Below are 18,970 nucleotides of genomic sequence, written 5' to 3' on the forward strand. Positions count from 1 at the left end.
CCTCCATGCTCAGGTGCTTAACAGGAGTCCTCATGACCTTTCTTGTACAGGACCAAGTGTCTTGACAATTACTGTATTGGGAAAGTAAGCCAGTCAATCAGTTTGGTTATAAGGACTACCTCCTTCCTAAGGTTGTCTCCTTTTAAAGGACGAAGGTTTGAACATATGAAAAAAATCACAAAGTTTTAAAGGTACTTTTTCTTTTTTTCCAACTATACAAACCCTGAGTCCTTTCCAGCTACATTTCCTGCTTCAACCAGCCCCCCATCATAGGTCTAATATTAAAGTGAAGGCTGCGCTGACTCGAGTGGAGGAGTCCTACTTTGCCGGATCATAATTCTATTAAGAAGCCCAGGTATTAAGTATGAGCAAGAGGAGGCTATAAACTGGAGCGAGTGGTACAGTTTATAGGCGATACTAACTGGGTCTTCATTACTTATCACAGGGCAAGTCCCCCAATCTGTCTGGTGAATCAAGTTATTGTATTGTTTAAGGCTTTGTATTGTATTACAACAGTAAATCTAGTTAACAGTATAAAAACTAAGAGAATTTTTTTCAATTTATTCAAAATCATGATACATTAGTAATACAATAACCAATCAATGTGAAAAATAAATTCTTTTTTTACTTCACCCTAAAACAAATCTACTAAACAATTGGCTAAAGATGCTAAACCTAAGAAATATAAATTAACAAATAAGTGTTCCCAATAGTTGATTGGGGTTTTGGATTGGATTTATAAACATTATGACCACCTTAGGTGCTATAGTAAATGTTAAAAGTTGGACAATGATACTTAGTAAAAGAAGTGAGAACTGAGGATTGGAATTTTGGGGGTTTTGTATTTTACCATCACCTTTGTATTTTACCATCACCTTTGGAGTACAGAAAAATTAGGAAAAGACAGTAAATGCTTTAGAAAATTTCTAATTACTAAAACTGAACAAGAAAATTTTGTCCCATAATATGACTTTACAATAATAAAATATTCTGTATTATGGTTCTTCCTTCCAAAATTTTAATTTTAGTCTTAAAGGCCAAAAAAAAAGGTAAGTTACGTCAAAATTAAGCTTTTCAATCAAGTTGAACTGTGGTATGGTTAAGCTACTAATAATATTTTTTTCTTGGTTAAACTACATAATAATATTTTAACATAAGTATAATCTCTAGGTTGACTGTTAAATAAAGCAATTTATAATGTGGTCCTAACCTTATTTATAGAGATACAATTTGTAAAAGCAGTATGAGCAAAGGAATGCCTATACTGTAACTTAAATAAATTCATAAGAACTAAATTAGATATGAAGAGAACATTATCAAAAAATGCCGTATAACCTCCCTAAATCAGATTGAATGAGACTGGTAAACAATGTTGCACAGTAGCCTAGCATTTGAAATGTGAATTGTAGTGTTGGTGCACAGTAGCCTAATGTTTGGAGATACTCAACTAGACCCCATAGTATGATTAAGCAAAGATTCACTACAAATGAAAGTTATTTGCTCCTATGAAATAACTTATAGGGTTTCAACTGGTTAACAGGATAAGTTGACTAGAAGTACTGCCTATTTGCCTTAATAACCCCCAAAACTCAAGATATTATTCAAGGGTTTCTCATTATTGCCGTTGGGGCACAACCTTTCCCCCCTATGATTCATATTAAACTCCACAGCAAATTTCAGCAGCTAAAAGACGCCCTTCTCTCAACCCTCCTCTTTGGTCCGGGCTTGGGACCGGCATGAGTTTTATGAGACCCCCATGGCAGAGTTTTAAAGGATGTGCCTGAACTTTGAAAGTATAATCTTCAAACTGATACATTAACCCATAATGAAGTCACTGCATTTGCAATACCTTCCTCAAATGGCGTAGGTTTAAATCTTATCAAATAATTACTCCCAAACTACATTATATGAGAATTATACAGCACATTTTGTCACATGTTCATCAGCTATCTATTCACAACATAGTGTAAATATATCAAATTAGAAAATGGGACAAATCTCCAACCCATAGGATGTTTTGAGGTGTTTCATATAGTTGGTTAATGGGTCTGCTTAAAATATAATGATGTTTTAACAGTCTATATGATTAGAAGTCAAGTAATAATTCTTTCATGAAAAATTACAAGTAACATTGTTCTTAGCCAATCGCCAGTGTGTGAGTCAAACTTTGGGGGGTGGGGGGATTTAAGTATCACATAATTTCACAGCACAGAAATATGTTTTCACATCAGTCATGCAACAGAAAACGAAAAAAATTTATCTAATTTCTGTGATATTACATTGTTTGATGAAATTAGTAATTTATAAAGATCAGTTTTATTAAAGACGAAGAACTTAATAAAACAATCCACAATTATGTGTGTCAGGAATCGATAAATTATCATCATAAATAAAGAGCAAGATTTAGTCAATTTTTTAATAAGATTCACAAATCATAATTGTGACTAAACAGTGCATTTCAAGCCCAATTTATCATGCAAGTAATATGCACAAGTTAAAACTTGCATAAACCAAAGGTACTCCTGCTTTTACTGCACCTTGAGTAACCCTCACAAAAAGTTACTGTAAAATGAGAAAGAAAAAGTTACATGTCTAACACTAGTACCTCTAGAATTGAACATATCACATTAACCAAAGGTATTGCCCTTTCAAATTTTACACAGAAGAGATTCGATAACAGTCATTTGCACTTGTAAAGGGAAAAACCTGTCTATTCAAAAAACAGATATATATGATTTATTCAAACACAGTACTATATATGGGGTAACATTCCTCCTTTATTTTATAATTAATATGAAGGGTAAAACTTACCAAGTTTAGTCACTGCAGGTGTTAATCATTCCCTGGATGCAGTGGAAACTCTTGCCAACTCTTAGCACTTCAACAGCACTTGGTCTAATGTACACCTGAATACAATTTTAATTAAAACCCCAGTTGCCGGGAAAAAACTTGAAAATACTGTTCCTGGTATTGTACATTGGCAAAATTTATTGCCCAACTTTTCAACCAAGTTTCATTCTAAATCAATCAGTCAAGCCATCTCTGAATTATAGTAATGTAGTAATAATAATTATTGTTATCAAGACAGCAACCTATTGCATAACAGATTTCATATATATATCTAAGCCCTCACAGATAATTCTACATAACTCATAACATATACTAATAAACTAATCATGTATAACTAAAAATATATATACTGTACAATATATTTACAACTGCATTTCTGACAATTCTGTTTCCGAAAATAAAAGCTAAAATAAAAAGAGGAATAAGAAACTTAAAAAAACTTTTAAGAATCAGATTTTAACACACTAACACAAATAAATACAGTATACTTAAGTGAAATAAGTAAAATCTCATAAACATTTCCTTTAAAGAATACCAGGATAACTTACTGTACACTAATGTAATGTCAGTAAAAATAATTATTTCTATATTCACTCGATGATCATAATGCTTCTTTGTCAAGCTCTGTTTATAGACATTTACCACAAAAAGTAAAAAATTACCATTTACTTTCCTTCCGATGGGGTTTGGCCTCTAATATAGTACTGAGACAAACTAGAAAATGAGCAAATGGCAAGAACTATGGCTTGGGTTATGCCGTACTGTCTCCTGTCTTTTAGCCCATACACTTGACGCCACTAGTTATTGGGGAGGAGGAAGGGTATTTATATAAATATTAGATGATAAAAAATTTTAACATTAAAATGCATATTGCCGACTCCCACACTCTGATGGAGATGAATTGCCAGTTAAGGAAATAGATAAGTCAATGGCAGTTTTAAAATAGTAAAACTTAACTAATTAGCTAGACTCGCCTTCAGTCTACTCTCATGGTTAAAAATAAAGCCTGAAACTAAAGTTTGTACCTTGAATCTTCAGACTGTTTCCTTAAATATTACTTTATTGCATAATTTACTCAACACCGTGTTACCCAACATTTAATTAAAAATTATTTATCCTGAATCAATTAATAAAACATTTTTATTAGAACCAATCACAAGCAACCTCTATAGCCCCTACAGCCCAGCAATCTTGATAAGCATACCAACGTTCTTTAAGATAATGTTTAGAAAAAGACAAACTTGGTTGCCACTGAGATGCTGTTAAAACCGTATCCATAAAAAAGATTTCTCCAAAAATCAAAAAGTTGTGATTGCACTTATATCATGAACCCTGACCTTCAAGTCTTTAACCCTACTTTGATCCAACTTCTTGTGTGCTTCCATAAACAAACTTTCTACATGAAAGGACATAATTTTTTAGCTTTTGGGGTAAACATCGATATAAGCCAAGCTTCAAGACAAGCAATATAAGCATCAGGTTCATAGAAATAATACTGTGCTGAACAGAGGCCTGTATGTACTGTATACAAAAACTATTTTATTTTTTACTAAAATCTGTTATTTTCATTCTGACCTATGATTAGAAAATGCCATTTGCTGCAGGTGAAAACTTTAATAATTCAATGAAAAATAAAATAATATATTTACATCCTTTAGAAAGGTTATCTAAAGTGAATAGGCAGAAGTTATGCAAAAGAGTTGAGAGGGATTGGAAAGGTGTGTATATTCAAGTTTCCTTGACCACTAACCACAGGGGAGACTACAACTGTGACCATTTTCACTGAAATTTCCTGCAAGTCAGTCCAAACTCATGGATGACAGGAAATCTCTATGAAGGAGACAGTAGAAAACAATGGTTCTACAAGCCATTCACAAGTATAAACAATGGTCCTACAAAGCCATTCACAAGTATTCATGGTTGGCAAGTAACCAATTGCAGGCGTAAGATGCCATGAGGCACAAGAATCTCAAGCAGCATGCCTATTGTCTCTACAAGTGCCCACTCAACTTAGAAAGCAGAAGCACAGGAGACCCCCATTAGTCTGAAACCTGGCAAGGAGGATTTGTGTCCTGAAATCCAGAAAGGAGGACCTCTACAACAAAGATTCCCAAGATGCCAGGAAAACATCATGCACCAATGAAATCTTCAAAGAGGGCTGTGAGGGAGATGAAATCAGAAGCCAAAGAACAAGCAAAAGTATATTTTTCAAATAACACATCAATAGTAGCATAGCAGTAAAAGGCAATGGGGTCATTGTTAGAATCAAAGGTGCAGCTGGAAAATAAAATACAGTATAGGAGACTGCATCCTATATTAGTCCGAGGGCTCGGAGGGTTTTATTTATGTTTTTGAGTGCAAAAGGTCTGTTAGTTGTTTCTATAGAAGAATTTTTTCAGGAATTCAAAAATCTATATCTTACAAACACAGCGGTAGCCGTTTTTTCAGAAACTGACGTTAAATCTGGGTACCCCTTGTGAAAAAGAGCAATCTCCATACATATTAATTTAAATGCGCATTTCCCAAATTTAAATGTATATAATGCCTCCAAATAATTATTTTATGTTAAGAATACCTTATTATGCTTCATTTGGTGTGATTAATGTTTGATTGTTTTGATTTTTGTTCTTTCAGATAAGCCTAAATGTCGCCAAAAGTTGTCGCGAATAAGTGAATGGTAATGGTGGTGGTAATGGTGATGGTGATGTCGCATAAATATTATTTGTGCTTTCAGGTTATTAGTGTAGTGTAAAAAATGGCAAATAAGATCTCTTGTATTCTCCATACCACTGGAAAATGCATGGATGAGGTAAAGACATTTGATCCAGATTCATGGGAGAAAGTCAAACATGCTGATGGTGCACGGCGAAAATTATTCAAAGATTCAAAATACTTTTCAGTTAAGCTTCCTGCCTATTATGGTGATACAGATGGGTATCACTCTCACTGTTATAAAAGTTTCACTGCTGTTTGTCAGACCATACCAGACAATTTACATGCAAAGGCAAATACATCTGAAAAACCTTACGATCCAGCATTGAACATAACTCAGCATCTAGCACAGGGATTTTCCCAAAACTATGCTTGTTCTGTAACTGCAGTGAAAAGTCAGCAGGAATAAACAAGCCAAAAGAAAGACTAGGCAACTGTGAAACCATTGTGAGTGCCCAAAGTATCCAAACTGCAGCACAGACACTGTGTGATGGACAGCTTTTGGCAAAAATTGCTGGTATTGACCTCATCTCTAAAGAGGTCAAATATCACCACTCCTGCAGAAAATTTTTCCTTCAACGTGCCCAGAGAGAACTGGTGACATCCAATCATGGATCCGAAAAATCACAAGCCCACAAGACTGCTTACATTGACAAAACATTCATTGAAAACGAAGGTGCTGAACTGCTTACCTCAATACATGGCAGGTATATGTCAAGCTTGGAATCTGATGAATCAACATATTCTGCCCAGTCACTTTGCCAGAAAATATTGAACACTTATCCAACACTGAAGCAGACAAAGTAGAGCAATAAGTCTGGCACAATAATTTATAGTCGCACTCTCACACCAGATTCTGCAATATGTCTGGCAACATTTGATGAGCACAACATCAAGGAAGTAGCATTGTGTATTCATTCTCTTGTATTCAGTGCAAAGACCAAACAGAAAAACCTACCAGATCCACTGACTGCTGAAGCTCTAGCAGAAGATCAAATAGCAAATAGACACTCCTACATCGCTTCTGACATTCTTTCAAATCCTCTTTGCAGGCTCTGACACTCCAACAGAGCATATCAAAAGGCAAGCACAGTCTTTGGCTGATAATGTTAATGATATGAAGGGCACCAGAGATTTGTTTGGACGTCTTTTCTACCTTAGTACCACACAGAATGTTGACCTAGAGCTAGTCTTTACCTACCCTCTCACGCCCGTACCCCTATCATTGGCACATGTTGACGGAAGCATCAACAAAACAGATAAGGCCAAGCTCCTTCACAAGATTGAAGGCATGGTAGACAGCACACCCCTTCCTAGTGAAACGGACATTACCATCATCGACGCCATGTTCTTGTTGCACACACTGTAGAATTTACCACCAACATTTGGGGAATTGGCTCAGCTAATCATCTGTCGGTTGTGCCAGATGCTGTCTCATCGAATAGATTTGGTTTCTGACACCTACATCACTCCTTCTATTAAAGATGTGGAACACTCCAAGACGTGGAAATGACAATGCAACATACACCATAGCAGGGCCAAAGCAGAAGTGTCCAAAAGACTGGCAGAAGGCATTGTGGTCATCAGCTTTCAAGACAGCATTTTTTCAGTTCCTCCTGTCAGATTGGACTGAACACACATATAAATATCTTGGCTGGTCACATAGTCTATCTCGCTCTTGACAAAACCTGCTACTCCTTCAATACCAGGGACGGAAAAGTCCACAGAGAAGAGATCCCAAAGCTTAGATGTCTCCATGAAGAAGCTGATACACGGATTATGTACCATCTACATCACATCCTAGAAAAGAACAGATGTTCTTCAGTAGTCATCAGAAGTTCGTAAGCAGATGTGTTTATTTTGCTCCTGTATCACATTGCAAATCATACGAATGCCAGCAGTTTCACTATTTGGATGGACGCTGGCCTTAGCAGTAACAACACAAGGAGACACATTAATATCTCACTGCTGGTGGATCATATGGATCGAGCCATGATTGATGCTTTACCAGCATTGCATGCCTTCACTGGTTCAGACTACACACCATCATTTATGAACAAAGGAAAATTGAAAGCCTTGCAGTTCATTTTGAAGCATGACAGTTTTAAGGAAGCTTTTGCAAACCTGGGGGTTAATGCTGTAGTCACTCCTGAAGGTTTGGCTTCTATTGAAAAGTTCACTTGTGCATTGTATGGTTTGCCCAAACTCAACAGCATCAATGATGCTAGATTTTCTTTTTTTCCAACAGATGTATGCACCAAAGAGGAATGAAAATTCTTTAGAAAAAATTCAAGGAATTAATCCTAGCAGCATGCCACCATGTCAGAAAGTCCTGCTCAATCAAATCCACAGAACCAACTATGTTGCTGCCATGTGGAAAAATGCCAAACGTCCTCAACCGTGCACAACTCGAGCCGAGGAACACGGATGGAAACTGGTCGGCAACTCATTTATTATTGACTGGTTTAATGGATACCAATTCCACAGTGTGGTACGTCTTCTTAGTCATGATTCAGAAGATGACATCAACATAGATGTGACTGATAATCAAACTCAGTTTGACTCTAGTGATGAATCTGACTTTGATGATGGACAGTAAACTTTGTGTCATCATGAAATGAATGATTTGATTAGGATACATAGAGAACAGTTTGCTGCTAGCATGATAGCATTAAAATATATAGATACTACTATGCCCATGGGCCATGACCTTTGCATATTTAACTATTTCATTGCAACACAAAAAGTAATGCTATGTTGTAGTTTAAATTATCATTCATTTCTTGGTATAATTCAAAACGCAATTATTTGTTTGTGTACACATCTAATTTACATTGCAAACAATTGAAAGCTATGACATGTTAATGTTCAAAATAAATATACTTTGAGACACTAGAAAGAATAAGTTATTTCAACTGCATGTACAACAATATATTGGCATTTCATTGGTAGAAAATCTGAAAAAGAGAAAATTACAATATGCCACTTATTCACAATAACTTTCTGTGACATCTTTGATAATCTGAAATTTAAAAAAACAACAACGAAATAATCCTACATTAGTCACATCAAATGAATCATAGAAAGGTATCGTTACCAAAAAATAATTATTTGGAGGCACTTTATACATTAACATTTGGCAAATGAACATTTGAATTGAAATGTATGACATTGGGAGGCGCCATAGAGAAAGTTAATTTTCACAAGGGGTACCCATATTCAATGTGCATTTCTGAAAAAGAGGCTACCGCTGGGTTTGTAAGAAATAGATTTTAGAATTCCTGAGAAAATTCGACTATAGAAACAACTAACAGACCTTTTGCACTCAAAATCATAAATAAAACCCCCCGAGCTCTGGGACTATATGTAGCCACATGGCAGGAGATGATAAACAAGGCAACAAAAGACATGGCAAACATATGAGGATAGATATTTTTGTTCCTTCAATTCCTTCAATTGTTTACTGAGTATCCATAGCTTGCGAATCTTGATTTGAGTCTAACATTTCGATATCGGCAGTCGTACTTGTGTTAGTATGTGCCATACCTGATTCACAGGTGATAGTTTCACTTAATTGCCGGGGGCCTCCATTAGCAATACCAGACACAGTACGATACCCAAACATCCCTCTTACTGGTGACCCAGAGTGGGACATAGGTTCCTCTATACCTGTTTGCCTCTGCTGACTTGATGCAACATTGATAATGCGATTTTCAATACGAGATGGAACAAGCGATGAAACCAAAGGAATATGGCTAGACAGACTTGATGTGCGTGAGTTAGGTAAGGGATCTATATGAGGTGATAGAACAGTTGACGAAACTGAGGGAATATGGCCAGACACACCAGGAGTGCCAGGGGACCACTGCAGATTTGGCTCAATGTCATTCCTAAAGCTGCCATTACTGGAATTTCTTATAAAACTTGCATGAGGCAACTGATGAGAGTGACCATCATTTCTGACACTAAAACCAGTACCTGTACTGGAATTATTTCTGGGAGGTGTAGTTGACCTTGAGAAAGGCTGATGATATTCTGTTGAGCTGCTAGCGGCGGAGCTTGGAAGGGTACTTGAAGACCCAGACACAGATCGTTTATGGTTGAGACTGTGTTTTTCTGCATGATATATCCTCAACACTTGGCTGACAACTGGATGAGTATCAGGGTCGCTCAACCACATGTTGGCATTGGTAGGACTTTCAAACAGCATCATCAGAGCTACAAATGGCAAATTAAATACACATTACAAGGAAAACATGTTCATGATTGTAAATACACATGCATATTTTCAATAAAACAAAATGGTCCAAACTTCAATGTAAAAAACTCATGTCATTGATAAAACCTTAACTATAGCAAATTAAAATAACAAATCTAAAGTAATGTGTATTTTTCCTAACAATGCAACCCTTGAACTATTTATTAGGGATATTCTTTCGGCGAAGCTGGAAGACTAGCCATAAGACTTTTAGCGAGGTGTAATTAACCCCCCCCCCTTAGTTGCTGGCAGGCCAAATTTGTAAAAAGAGCCCAAGGTTTGTAACATTAGGGAAAAATACAAATTACTTTAAATTTGTCATTTTTTGCAACACTAAATGCAAACCCTTTCGCTCTTTAATAAGAATGACTAACCCTTTAGGTGGGTGCAAGTCCGAACCAACTGGCTGGTTTTTGACCCAGGGTTTTCCCGTATGTGCTTCAAACATAAAAGGGAGAAACCTTGACACGTCGCTAAATTTTATGTACAAAGCACGCTTTAGCGGCTTGAGCACTCTGTATAATTATGTGATACAAGCATTGTGACTAGTCTAGGTAAGAATTCTCAAAACGTATGAATCTTTGAATCAACCATAGATGTTACCCAATCCCACCTTGCCAGGGGGTATGGGGATGCAAGAAGTATTATTTCTATACCAGGTTACACAAAGAAAATGGTTTTACCCGCAGATAGAGGAGGCCAGCTTGCAGAGGACCATAGGCACTGTTTCCCAAAAGAGGGGAAGATGAAAGAAAGAAAGAGCCAGTCATTCTTAACATTTATCCAAGACTAATCCTGGGTAACCTTTGCCCTCAACTACCTGCTACTTGTCGATCAAGGAGCCTGAAGTATTTAAACCACTTGTTGTGCAGCCACCCCAGGGCCAATGGAGAACGTCTTCATGTTCCTGTGGGTCACATCTGGCAGGAAGTGGGCGGTGAAGGTCTTCTGATGCTTCCACACGCCAGCTTGTAAATCCTGCGTCACAGAGTAGTTCTTCTTGAACACTAGATACGTGTGAATGCCCCTAATGTCATGAGCTCTGGGTTGTCGTCTGTGGAGAAGGATCGGGATTCAATGCTCGGTCTATGACCTTGCGAATCCAAGCAGAGATCGTGTTCTTGGTGATCCTCCTCTTGACCTTCCCCGTCCTGACAAAGAGCGCTGACACTCTGGGGCAAGCTGCTGTAATTCTTTTGAGATAGTATTTCAAACTCCTTACTGGACAAAGTAACAGTTGATCTGGATCATCGGTTACATTACAAAGACTCCCAATCCGGAAGGAACAATTCTAGGATCCGCTACTCCCAGATTTTGAGTCTTGGCAATAAACTTAGGGATGAAGCCAAGCATTACCATCCCCCCACCATCCCCTTGAATAAGAGACGGAAGACGTCATAGGAAAGATCATGAAGTTTGCTAACTCTCTTGGTCGAAGCCAACACGAGCAGGAAAACTGTCTTCAAAGTCAGGTGAAGATCTGATGCCTGGCATAATGGTATGTAGAAAGCACCCTTCAGGGACAGAAGGACGAGAACCCCATTCCATGATGGTGGTATAACTTCCAAATGAAGGCAAGAACGTTCGAAACTCCGTATTAGGAGACAGAAGTCCAACGAAGAGGAAATGCTAACCCCTGTCAGCCTAAAGGCAAGGCTCAAGCATAAGCGGTAGCCTTTCACCGCCAAGACCAAAAAGTGTTTTTCACTCCTGAAGGTATACTTGTAACTCAGCTATTGATGGAATACAGTAGTGGCATCCAGGGGGAGAGATACCCCTTCCACGACACCAACCACAGAAGACAATCCACTTGGCTTGGTAGACTGCAGCCGAAGACCTCCGTAGGTAGCTAGACATCCTCTTTGCAACTTATTGCACAAAGCCTCTCTAAGAGAAGAGATGCTGGATATCTCTCCAGGCGTAAAGCCGTAGAGATTCCACGCCCTTGTGGAAAATGTTCCCGTGTGGTTGTCCGAGTAGATTGTGTCGCGGACTTCCGGCAGGAGCTGAAGAAAGTCCGGGAACCATTCCGCATAAGGCCATAGTGGAGCTATGAGGTTGTTTGCAGATGATCTCGTCTTGTTGAGAACCCTTCTCATCAGACAGAAAGGGGGTAAAGGCATAAGCATCAATGTTTGTCCCACCATTGCTGGAATGTATCTTGCCAGAGAACCTGGGGATCCAGGAATGGTGAACAGTAGAGCGGGAACCTGTTATTCAGGGACCTCACAAACTGATCCACTGGTCAGGGAAGCACACAAAGTCAGAATTTGGTTGGCTACTAGATGATTCAAAGAGAACTGAGCATCGGAGTCACTGCTCAGATTATCTGTGACAAGAGGGACCAGCGTATCTGGAGAGTTATTGTGCTAAACCCACCTGGATTTTATCTCCTACTGAAGAGATTGAATTTATAGGTAGCCACTGCGGACAAGATGAAACACAGATGTCAGATGACCCATGAGACGTACCCACCACTGAGCTAGGAGAAAATCTCATTGGAGAAAGGGGCTTGCCTTCTTCAGCCTTTGGATTCTGTTGTCTGATGGGAAGACTTTCTGCAGGTTGGTGTCGATGATCATTCCTAGGTATACCCATCTCTGTGATGGAAGCCAGTCTGTGATAGAAGCAGGGATGACTGCTAGAGATTTATCACGATCCCCAGATCGCAACAAAATTTGAGGAGTCTTGTCTCGGTGTTGAAGAAGGGTCACCACCAAGTCTGCTAGAATCAGCCAGCTGCCCCGATATCTTAGGAGACAATGGCAATCATGTGGGCCCAGGTAAACAGTAGGGTAAAAACTCGAAAGAAAACCTGAGATATTGTTAAAGACTGAAGCATGACACATTGAGCTGGTATTGCCTGTTGTCATGGATGATTCTTAGATACTTCCTTGATGACGGCTGGACTGGTATCTGGAAGTATATATATATAGATACAGTATATATACAGTATAGATATATATAGATATATATATATATATATATATATATATATATATATATATATATATATATATATATATATATATATATATATATATATATATATATATATATATACAGTAGAGTCCCGAATTATGCGAGAATTTGGTCGATTAATGACCTCGTGTAAATGGAAAATCGCGAATTTTGAAACACACAACTAACAGAAATAATTCCATTGCGGCCATGGCAACCAGCAATTTGCCTATTCAAATGTGTTTACTACCCATTTCAAATACTTTCTTTGTACTATACTGTATTTCTTTATAATATCAAATTGTTCTTGTAAATAAATAAAACATTTAATATACTTTAAAGTTCTAATAACTTGAAAAATGGTTAAAATTACAACCAGGATAGGTGTAAACACCATATATTTCCCGTTATAACACAACCCAAAATACAGACAAATTTTAATGTTTGTCATATCTATTGTATAATACAACTGGTGAATAGCAAAACCATCACTCTATAGACTAGCTTGTTGTATGATTGAAAATCCAGAATTATCAAAATATGTTATTTTTATAATAAAATAAATTTTTGAATATACTTACCCGGTGATTATATAAGCTGCAACTCTGTTGCTCGACAGAAAACTCTACGTTAAAAATCCGCCAGCGATCGCAATGCAGGTAGGGGGTGTACTTCAACAGCGCCATCTGTCGTGCAGGTACTCAGTACTCAATGTAAACACAGAACTCAATTTTCTCCTCGGTCCACTGGGTCTCTATTGGGGAGGAAGGGAGGGTCCTTTAATATATAATCACCGGGTAAGTATATTCAAAAATTTATTTTATTATAAAAATAACATTTTTCAATATTAAACTTAGCCGGTGATTATATAAGCTGATTCACACCCAGGGGGGTGGGTAGAGACCAGCAATAATTGTTTACATTATTATGAGCTAAGGATTTTTTATTTCATTTTAGTAGTTATTCAAAATAACAAACATGAAATAAATAAGTACCTGGTAAGGAAGTCGACTTGAACAATTACTCTGCCTTTTTAAGTACGTCTTCCTTACGGAGCCTCGCGATCCTTTTAGGATGCTGAGCGACCCCTAGGATCTGAAGTATCAAGGGTTGCAACCCATACAACAGGACCTCATCAAAACCTCTAATCTAGGCGCTTCTCAAGAAATGACTTTGACCACCCGCCAAATCAAGTAGGATGCGAAAGGCTTCTTAGCCTTCCGGACAACCCAAAAACAAAAATAAAACATTTCAAGAGAAAGATTAAAAAGATTATGGAATTAGGGAATTGTAGTGGTTGAGCCCTCACCCACTACTACACTCGTTGCTACGAATGGTCCCAGAGAGTAGCAGTTCTCGTAAAGAGACTGGACATTCTTAAGATAAAAAGACGCGAACACTGACTTGCTTTTTCAATAGGTTGCGTCGATTATACTTTGCAGAGATCTATTTTGTTTAAAGGCCACGGAAGTTGCGACAGCTCTAACTTCGTGTGTCCTTACCTTCAGCAAAGCTTGGTCTTCCTCATTCAGATGGGAATGAGCTTCTCGTATTAACAGTCTGATAAAATAGGATAAAGCATTCTTTGACTAGGCAAAGATGGTTTCTTAACTGAACACCATAAAGCTTCAGACGGGCCTCGTAAAGGTTTAGTTCGTTTTAAATAGAACTTAAGAGCTCTTACAGGGCATAAGACTCTTTCTAGTTCATTTCCAACCATACGATAAGTTTGGAATATCGAACGATATTGGCCAAGGCCGAGAAGGCAGCTCGTTTTTGGCTAGAAAACCAAGTTGTAGAACATGTAGCCGTTTCGGATGAGAATCCGATGTTCTTGCTGAAGGCATGAATCTCACTGACTCTTTTAGCTGTGGCTAAGCATACCAGGAAAAGAGTCTTTAAGGTGAGATCTTTCAGGGAGGCTGATTGTAGCGGTTCGAACCTGTCTGACATAAGGAATCTTAGTACCACGTCTAAATTCCAACCAGGTGTAACCAAACGACGCTCCTTCGTGGTCTCAAAAGACTTAAGGAGGTCCTGTAGATCTTTATTGTTGGAAAGATCTAAGCCTCTGTGACGGAAGACTGATGCCAACATGCTTCTGTAACCCTTGATAGAGGGAGCTGAAAGAGATCGTTCTTTCCTCAGATATAAGAGGAAGTCAGCTATTTGAGTTACAGAGGTACTGGTCAAGGATACGGATACTGACTTGCACCAGTTTCGGAAGATTTCCCACTTCGATTGGTAGACTCTAAGGGTGGATGTTCTCCTTGCTCTAGCAATCGCTCTGGCTGCCTCCTCCGAAAAGCCTCTAGCTCTCGAGAGTCTTTCGATAGTCTGAAGGCAGTCAGACGAAGAGCGTGGAGGCCTTGGTGTACCTTCTTTACGTGTGGCTGACGTAGAAGGTCCACCCTTAGGGGAAGTGTTCTGGGAACGTCTACTAGCCATCGAAGTACCTCGGTGAACCATTCTCTCGCGGGCCAGAGGGAAGCAACTAGCGTCAACCTTGTTCCTTCGTGAGAGGCGAACTTCTGCAGTACCTTGTTGACAATCTTGAACGGAGGGAATGCATATAGATCTAGATGTGACCAATCTAGGAGAAAGGCCTCTATATGAACTGCTGCTGGGTCCGGGATTGGTGAGCAAAATATTGGGAGCCTCTTGGTCATCGAGGTTGCGAAGAGATCTATGGTTGGCTGGCCCCAGGTGGCCCAAAGTCTCTTGCATACATCCTTGTGGAGGGTCCATTCTGTTGGAATTATTTGTCCCTTCCGACTGAGACAATCTGCCATGACATTCAAGTTGCCTTGGATGAACCTCGTTACTAGTGATATGTCTAGACCTTTTGACCAGGTGAGGAGGTCCCTTGCGATCTCGTACACATCAGAGAGTAGGTCCCTCCTTGCTTGGAGATGTACGCCAAAGCCGTGGTGTTGTCCGAGTTCACCTCCACCACCTTGCCTTGAAGGAGAGACCTGAAGCTTTTCCAGGCCAGACGTACTGCCAGTAGCTCCTTGCAGTTGAAATGCATTGTCCTTTGAATCGAGTTCCATAATCCCGAGCATTCACGACCGTCTAATGTCGCACCCCAGCCTACGTCCGATGCGTCCGAGAAGAGAACGTGGTTGGGAGTCTGAACAGTCAGGGGAAGACCCTCTCTTAGGTTGATATAGTCCTTTCACCAAGTCTGACAAGACTTTATCTTTCCGGAAACCGGGATCGAGACCGCTTCTAGCGTCTTGTCCTTTTTCCAGTGAAAAGCTAGATGGTATAGAAGAGGACGGAGGTGTAGTCTTCCTAGTGACACAAATTGATCCACGGATGACAGTGACCCTACCAGACTCATCCACAGCCTGACTGAGCAGCGTTCCTTCTTCAGCATCTTCTGGATGGATAGCAGGACTGGGGGCTGATCGTCTTGTTCAGCAACGTCCTCATCAGAGGGTTCCTCATCCGAAACTGATGAGGAAACGGCAACGGAGTGGGCAACGTCTGACTCGCTGAATCCGGTCGCACTGGTGGATGCGTGACGGAGCCGGACGCAATATCATGGAACTACTGCACAGTCTGTGAACTGTCAACAACCATGGGTGCGCGAGGAAGTACAGCGTCAACCCGAAACTGTCTAGACCGTCTGGGTTGTGCAGTCAACACCCTAACGGGTTGCTGAGGTTGACGCACTGCGTCACAACAAGTCACTTCTGCTGGTTGTTGAACGTCCTGAACGTCAACAACCACCTCCAAGCGTCGCTTAACGTCAACGTGCGGCTGGCAACCCACACTGGGTCGCATCAGTGGAGGAACCACCTCAACTGGCAGACGCGAGTAGGTTACCTCAGCGTCAACAGGGCGCACAACCGACCGGTTGGAAGGTTGTTGGCCAGAAGGAGGAACCACCTCAACTGGCAGACGCGAGTAGGTTACCTCAGCGTCAACAGGGCGCACAACCGACCGGTTGGAAGGTTGTTGGCCAGAAGGTTCTTTTCCGCATTTAAGTCCTTTATCAAGGACGCAAGCTTGGACTGCATGTCTTGCAGCAAAGCCCATTTAGGGTCTACGGGAGCAGGTGTGGCAACAGACGGGGTTAGCGACTGAGGCGGAACCGTTTACCATCCCTGAAAGCCTTGTTATGTGTGATATAATAGTACAGCAAAACATCAAAGGCTCGACAAAAGCTGAGAAGTTGACCTGTAAACAACTTGGAGCGTCTCCTGGCTAGGCGCCAGGGCGAGTCTACCAGAATTGAGAAGTCTATCTGGGCAGAGGCATGAACTCCCAAGCCGAGAACTTCTCTCGTGTCATATCAGACTCTCGCTCTATAAGCCAGTTTAAAAGAAGGGAAATCAAAGGCTGTATCCCTAAAACTCCTCCTGGTGCAAAAACCAGTCGCCTAGCCAACGTAACGCTCTCTAGGAGAGCGAGAGAGCACTAGCTTAAAAACAACGGCTTCGAAGTAGCTAGGCCTAGTGTAAGTTCTGACGTTAAGGCGAACGAGGAGCAGCAGTTACAAGATCCGGACGAAGATCCTTAAAAAAATCATCATGATTTAATTAAAGTCCATAGGAGGCTAAGCAGCTTAAGGCTCCTCTCCATCTGACAGAGTCCTCAAGGGAATATCAGTAGGAGGGAGAACAGCAACTTCCTCATCTACAGGAACCTTGTCCGATAAAAGCTAGGTTACCTCAGTGAGTCTCTCACTGGTGCATAAGTAGCAGACCAGAAGGCAACGTCATGTAACTGCTTGACAGTCTGTGAACTGTCAACAACTGAACTGTCAACCACAACAGGTGTGTGAGGACGTACAGTGTCCACTCGAGACTGCTTTGACTGTCTAGACTGAGCAGTCAAAACAACTCTAGAATGCGGAGGTTGACGCACCGCGTCAAAACAAAACAACTTAGACTGTTGTTGTACCTCGCGAACGTCAACGGAAGGTTCCGTGCGTCGCTGAACGTCAACATGCGGCTGGCAGGGAACACTGGAACGCATGGGTGGCGGGACTCTCTTGGAGTGGGGCAGAAGGTCGCCTCAGCGTCCACAGGACGCACAACCGTGGTTGGTTGTAGGCTAGAGGTTGGTGTAGTGTCAACCTTCTCCGCACGAAAGTCCTGCATCAATGACGTTAACTGAGACTGCATGGTCTGCAGCAAAGACCACTTAGGGTCTACAGGAGCAGGTGCGGCAACAGACGGTGTGACTGCCTGATGCGGTACCGCTTTGCCTCTCTTAGGAGGTGAGCAGTCGTCGGAAGACTGCAGCGAGTCCGAACTGACCCAGTGGCTACAACTGGGCCGTTGGACTTGCGCGGAAAGGACCGACTTGCGCTTAATAAGCCGCGAGACCTTGGTCCATGGTTTCTTACGAGAAACCTCTTCCGCAGACGAGGAATAAATGGGCTCTCTCGTCTTAGAGTAGGTGGGGCGATCTTGGGTAGATACGCCCGAAACCACAGAGGGAAAACGTCTGTTCGTTGATCAAGGCCTCTCGAACCCATAAGTCGTTCGACATTACTTCTAGCCTGGGCTTGGGAGCTTGCAAGAGGTCCCGGACTAGGTGAACGACAGGCACGAACAGACGAACCCTCGGACGCAACACTGTAACACTTTGCGCATATCACTTTATCGATTTTCTGTTTTGCACTTATTTCACTGAAATCGAAACTTTTACTGATTTCTACCTGAAACACGCAATTCTACTCTTCATTAAAAGGTAGCAATTGCGAAATCAGTCGTAAAATGCAGCTCATTAATACTTGCAAAAAAAAACAGAAAACATATATTAAGATAAAAAATTCAGTGGCTGGGAAAGAGACTAAACGCTAGTTCATATAAACTACGTTTTCAATCTCTCACCGCACATAGCCTGGGGACAAGAATAAAACCCTAGAAACGTTTTACCTTTCTCCCCGTACAGAGACTAGGGACGAGAGTAACACGAGAACAACGTTACCCGCTTGAACGGAACGTTTTCTCTCCTCTCTCTCCCTCCGTCTCTATCTCTCTCTCTCTCTTTCTCTTTTGATTTCGCACCTAAGAGAAGAGAAGAGCCCAATTATATATCGTCAAAAAAAAATATGTTATTTGACTAAAGGAAAAAACTGAAAGGTTTTCCAAATAAAAAGTTCCTTTAATTTAGAATTTAAAACATTTAAGCTAAGAAAGAATGAACAAAACGTCAGAATCGATTTAC

General features: G+C 40.3%; 1 protein-coding gene across 2 annotated transcripts in view; it reads right to left on the reverse strand.

Annotated features, from left to right (window-relative positions):
• Positions 1 to 547: 547 nt before the first annotated feature.
• Positions 548 to 18,970, reverse strand: part of Kpc2 (Kip1 ubiquitination-promoting complex subunit 2) — a 104,820-nt gene continuing 86,397 nt past the window's right edge. For both annotated transcript variants that reach the window (XM_068381684.1, XM_068381683.1), the window contains one exon: positions 548 to 9,780. In XM_068381684.1, the coding sequence (XP_068237785.1) occupies positions 9,023 to 9,780 (758 nt within the window). In that variant the 3' untranslated portion in view covers positions 548 to 9,022. The remainder of the gene's footprint in view (positions 9,781 to 18,970) is intronic.

The sequence above is a fragment of the Palaemon carinicauda genome, chromosome 10 (genome assembly GCF_036898095.1).
Source record: "Palaemon carinicauda isolate YSFRI2023 chromosome 10, ASM3689809v2, whole genome shotgun sequence".
Taxonomy (NCBI): domain Eukaryota; kingdom Metazoa; phylum Arthropoda; class Malacostraca; order Decapoda; family Palaemonidae; genus Palaemon; species Palaemon carinicauda.